General features: G+C 33.5%; 1 protein-coding gene across 7 annotated transcripts in view; it reads right to left on the bottom strand.

Moving 5' to 3' along the window:
• Window positions 1-242: 242 nt before the first annotated feature.
• rcor3.S (REST corepressor 3 S homeolog) overlaps window positions 243-6,000 on the bottom strand; it is a 34,242-nt gene continuing 28,484 nt past the window's right edge. For 4 of the 7 annotated variants that reach the window (XM_018265017.2, XM_018265018.2, XM_018265019.2 and 1 more), the window contains 2 exons: window positions 3,401-3,642; window positions 243-3,083 (listed from right to left, as the gene is read on the bottom strand). In XM_018265017.2, the coding sequence (XP_018120506.1) occupies window positions 2,742-3,083; window positions 3,401-3,642 (584 nt within the window). In that variant the 3' untranslated portion in view covers window positions 243-2,741. The remainder of the gene's footprint in view (window positions 3,084-3,400; window positions 3,643-6,000) is intronic. The other 3 variants (XM_041564275.1, XM_018265021.2, XM_018265022.2) reach the window with 1 other exon arrangement.

Here is a 6,000-nt window from a genome sequence, read left to right as displayed (position 1 = left end):
AGAAGATATTTTTTTTTTTTAACATTGCCATTCTAGAACTGCTGAGGTCAATAGCAATGGGCCTTCAGAATTTACATTTATGAGAATGCAAATACTTCCAAATATTCCATCTATTAAATTAACATTTTTTTGTAAACATTTTACCTAATAAATAAGGATTTTGGCTACACGGACCATGAGTATATCCAAATTGCTCTATAATTTGACGAGGACTGGAAAAGTGTGACACAGACCACAACAGACAAGGTTATTTCAAACTTTAATCATACGATCAAAGCATCGGGCACTTCACCATAATAAAAAGAAAAACACTGAGACATACAACCAGTATTTACACAATTCCCAATTACAGAAATATGATACATTACTGGGAAGTTCTAGTCTTGCTGTCATCTCATGGAACTTCAGATTTCTCTTTACATCACCTTGCTCAAATTACAGCAATGTTGCAAATTACAAGACACATGACGAGGTTTAACACACTTCAACACACCAAATAATTTTACAGTGCTCTTCTCAGTTACGCCACCATTTCAGTATTTTATGGGAAAATGTTAAATTACACACACAGACACAAAAAGACACAGATTTAAATAACAGAGGACATAAATACTGTTCACATTATCTACGTTAGTCCATAAAAGGCTGAAGAACATCCTTCATAAGGCATTTCATTTTAGAGAATGCATATTTACATTATCTAATGTGTCAGATTGATTTAAATCCTCTCATGCCAAAAAAAAAAAGTGATACATGGATCAACACGCAAAATGGAAGTCCCTAGGTGCATAATTATTTTTTTTGACATTTGAAATCAGCTTATGTTTGAAGCTAAACAAAGGTCATGAAAGAAGGGCAACAGTCAAAATATCAAAACTTGATTTCTATTTTTAGACAGAAAAATATAGAATCTAAAAATGTTAATTGTATAAATTATTAACTAAAAGTTGATTTTCCTGAAAAAGATCCCGAAATTAAAGAAAAATCAAAAAAACATACCTGTTTTTATATGGATAACTCCACTTATTCATATTTTCTCCAGAATTGCCACTAATGCCAGAATGAAGAATTACTAGAAACTTTACCATCACAATCTCAACAAATATATAAAGCTATGTAGACAATGCAAAATACTTGATTTACTGGGATTCAGTTGTTAAACCACTTAAGTAAAGATAAAACATTTAAGGCTTAAAATGTCTGTCAAAAGAATACTATTGGAGGCATACTGGTATTATTTTCCAAGGAAAATATTCACTGGCTATTAAAAGGAGATGTATCTCCATACCAGTTGGCTTTAGGTACATGTAACTAAACCGCTCCAATTAGCATAGAGGTAAGTGCACTTAAAATAAAACCAAAAAAGGTTAAGAAGAAATGGGGAAGCAGCTTTAACCTGAGATGATCTCAGTGGTGGGCAACCAACGCAAAATCACTGCCGATGTACTGGATGGGCTCATTCTAATCAGATGCCTTCTGGTTGTGAGAAAATGGCTTAAAGACCCGTAGATTGATAAACAAGTGCCTTCAGTATTATGATCGACAGATTATTGTGTTGTTTGCTCCTCTAAAATCAGTTGCACTTGAATGCTGAAGGAGATTTTTTAACTACCAAAGGGAACTCTTGATAGAAAGGGGAAGAATTTGATTTTCCAACATTTTGAAAAGTAGTAGTAAGGGACAGATTTATCAACATTTTGTGTTCAAAAATCACAAATTCAAGTTCACTTTTGTGAAACTCGAACTTTTGAGATGTATTAAGCACAAAAAACACTTTGTTTTTGAAGATCAAATAGAAATTTGCCACTCATCGAAAAATTGATGGGTAGAATGATTTCTGTTCTAGTTATTTTTTTCATGTTTTTAAGCAATTGAGTTATGCAATAAATAAGCACACATTTGAGATGTTTAACTTTTTTTGTAAAAATTGCCCTCTAAGTGCACAGTAAACATTTAAAATATGTACTGGGGCTGTAAACATACAAACACTTACACTATATAGAGTCAAGTACAGACAAAATAAATCAACACCTTATTTACTGAATATCTAGTAATCACCCCATTCTAGTCTGTGAGCGCAAATCTATGATAACAGAAATAAGAGGGGGGGACCCTAAAAAACTCGAAGATTTGTCCACAGAAACGGATACTAAATTCTATAGTTTGGAAAACTCTCAAGATTTCAACATAGATAAGTACATAAACATATTTACATTAAGATAAACACAACAGAGATTACAATCATTCAATTATACAATATTTGTAAAGAGGCATACAAAAATAAAATACTGAGGATGTTGTAACAATTTTGTAATTATTTCTGATGGCTGATTAAAAAAAACTTTTAACATTAAGCCAAAAAAAGTTCCTCTTTTAACTTATAAAAATGCATAAATACAGTATACAAAAATCTATCACAAATTAAATTTGGAAATCACCTGGGATTTATTAAGAATAAATGTTGTCAGTGTATTAAGTGCTTTTAAATATAATGAAAACCTTTAACAAATACAATACATGAATATCATCACAGAGAAAACAAAAATACTTTGGTTTACAGGTTATATATGTGGACTGTATATAATTTTACATTTTTAACAAATGTAGAATACAGAAAAAGTACAAAAATTGTCTAAATCTGTCTGTGAAGAGCTTTATGGTAAATGTCTTGAAATTAGGGATGTTTCTTCTTTAGATTTACATTATGGTCAATCAAGAGTATGGATTTCTGCCCTATAAATTTAGTGCATGGGTTGAGATTCAGTCTGTATCCCAATTAACGATGGTGGCTGCTGACTAGTGCTTGTGGTCACTAGAGGTCTGGGATTTAAACGAGGAGGCATGGAGTTAGCTGGACGGATTAATGGGGGCGGTGGCTGGTTAAGAGCGGGCCTCGGTTGAACAAATCGAGCCTGTTGTTGAAGTGGTGGTGGTTGTCGGTGGAGAGCTGGAGCAGCCGGTAGTGTTGGGCGGAGGAGAGGTGGAGGCTGATTTACTGTCGAAATAGAAGTTGCCTGTGCTGGAACAGAGGATTGTGTTGGAGGTGACTGGTTTGTGTGTGAAGCTGTCCGGTTGCCCAACGTCTACAAGAAAAAAAAAAGCAAAAAATACAATTTCAAAATTTTTATAAAGCAGCAGTAAACTATGTATAATAATGTCTTATAACAAACTGAATGAACTTTAGCAAGATACAGCAAGCAATAATGTATACAAAGTTGTCATTTACAACATTATTCTCGCACAATAAACAAATATTAACTGTAATTTCATGGCAAAAAGTTACCACATGAACAGTTTATACTGCTCAATACTACCTGCGTAGCTACCACAACACATGTCATAGCATAGATCAACAATTGGAAAAACTTCTCAACTCAAAGCTGTGGATACACAAACACACCTCCTCTTCTTCATCAGTGCTTTTTCCTGATGGCACATGAGAAGTGTTTTTTGTGTCATCCCCTAAAGCAGAAGTATCACCATTAGAGGCCTGGGTTCCTTGTTCTGCTTCCCATTCCTGCAATACCTCCTCTAAGTTAAACCGACGCCTGTAGTTTACAAAGAAGTTCTTCACTTGACCAACAGTCTTGTTGCCAATTACATCTGCAATAGCTTGAAAATCTTTACCATATTTGCGGACACCTGGAAGGCAAAGTACAATATTCACCAAAAATGGTATGATGTGTTTATGTTAGAAAATGTCTAGAATTTGCTTGAGGTTCTGTATAATGGCACCACATCTAGCCCCCAAAAATAATGATCCACGACATCTTTAGGAATTATAATTTAGTATCCATGGAAAATGTAGCTACAGGAAGTGATGGTGCCATTTGATATCACTTTAATGAAAAAAATTGACACACTATGTTTACATAGGTGGTAACTTTTCCCCCACTGGAAATGGGAAAATGTTTCCAGAAAAAAAAAATTCAATGGCTCTTACAGCCAAGTACCTCTGTCTTTCAGTATAATTGAACATAATATATACTGCCTTATTTTTTAAATAATTTAATTAGTTTGACAAGCTTTTTATTATTTTGCCGAATTGCACACAGCCTACCAAAGGCCTTCTTTTTGCCTCATCTTAAATAACTGAAATAAGATTTGTTGCAATATTTGATAAAACATCTTGAATAAAGTCACTAGAATATTTTAATGACTAGTTATTTTGCCTCAAATGCTAGCATAATTACGGAAAAAAAACTGAATCGGAAGAACTGGATTATGAAAATCACATTATTCCATTCAAGTCATAAAATTTAAGTAGTTTCAAAGTTAAATATCCACCTCCAATTAACATAGATTAGCTTGCCAGATTTTATCTTGAAATTTCTTTATTTGAAATTTCTAGATTTTTTTGGATCAAGTAAATTATAAAAATTCCAGTTTGGAAAACTCTAATGCTAAATATCTGATTTCACAATTTTGGTTACATTTTTTTTAAATTGTGGTAAAAATGCATATGTGAATATTTGCCCCTAAATGTCTACAAAACCCAAGGTCCTCAACAGTAAGGATTGTAGAGCTTTTGGATGCTTTGTTATAGTCAAAAATCAAAACATGTACCATAAACCTAAGACGAACATGGAACATGGCTAAAAATGACAAGAGAGTGTATTACTTTATTTGCATTAGTTACTGCTAAGTGACTATCTAGTTATCCACAAAAATACCCAAATTCTTATTAATTATTATTTGCATTTATTATATTTCTATTGAAGTGTATACTAGCATTTATCATCACCATTGAACCTCTGCAAATGTGCTGCCCAGTTCTGCAAAGCTGCAAAACCCTGCATGAAACTAAATAAGCCAAGGACAAAGCAGAGACCCTCGTGGTTTATGAATAACACTGGCCGAAATTGTTCCATTTAGCACTACTCTTGTATTTGCAAAGAAAACTAGCTTCAGGGCAGACAACTAATATATCCCAGACCATTTTCCTTATTAATCAGTAGCCTTGGTGTGGTACTATATTAAATGCTTTAGCAAAATATAAGTAGATCACATCAACTTCCACCCCACTGTCAAGGTTTTTGCTCACCTCCTCATAGAAGGCTATTACATTTATCTGCCAAGATCTAATACACATAAAACCATGCTGGCGCAGGCAATGTATTGAAGTATCACTATATTACTTCTTCCAAATGCTTTCCTATCACTGATAGGAAACGAACAGGACTAAAGTTTTCAGACAGAGTATTGGATCCTGTTCTAAATAATGGCACAGCAGTAGCAATTCATCATTGGACCACCTGCTCTTTGTACAAGATACTTTTTAAAAAGTTTTGAGAACTCCAGGAATTTCAAATGTAGAGTCAATTTGCAGAGCTGCCTACCCTATTATATAAATATAATGAAAAAGTTTTTTCTATAGCCTTTGAAAAACATGCATAAACTTTTAAATAAAGACAATATTCTATGTTCACCCTTTCATACATATAATAGAATGCCTAAATATCAGCAATTTAATCGTGTGTACTTCATGCGGTAACAAGAGATTATAGTCCACTGCATGTTACAGCAACATACAAAGATTTGAATTCGGATATATTACCATAACGCACTCTGGGGGTTATTTCTTAAAGTCCAATTTTTCTGGTCAGACTTTTAAAGGGAAAAACACAATTTTTTTCAGAAATTCAAAAACTAGATTTTTTCGTGATTTATTAAACTCCGATGGTGTTAAGTCCAAATGTCCTGTTGACATTTTGAAGATATCCTGATCTGCACTTGGTTTCGTACAATAATCGTAATATATAGAGGTTTTCGGGTGATAATCCGAAAAAAAAATGTACAATTTGGATTCTTTGAGTCCTTTTCCCGCACAAGAAATTTTCCTGAAAATGTATTTACAAATGGGAGGGGGGGGGGAGTCTGTGCGAATTTGGTCAAAGTGGTTTTCAGAAAATAGTGAGAAAATTTTGGATTTTGATAAACAACCCCCTCTAGTCTGCACAGAGAGTCATAAGGTACACAATACATTTACTTATGGTTGTC

This window comes from Xenopus laevis, chromosome 5S (genome assembly GCF_017654675.1).
Source record: "Xenopus laevis strain J_2021 chromosome 5S, Xenopus_laevis_v10.1, whole genome shotgun sequence".
NCBI classification, from domain to species: domain Eukaryota; kingdom Metazoa; phylum Chordata; class Amphibia; order Anura; family Pipidae; genus Xenopus; species Xenopus laevis.
This window is presented reverse-complemented; position numbering and strand designations above follow the sequence as displayed.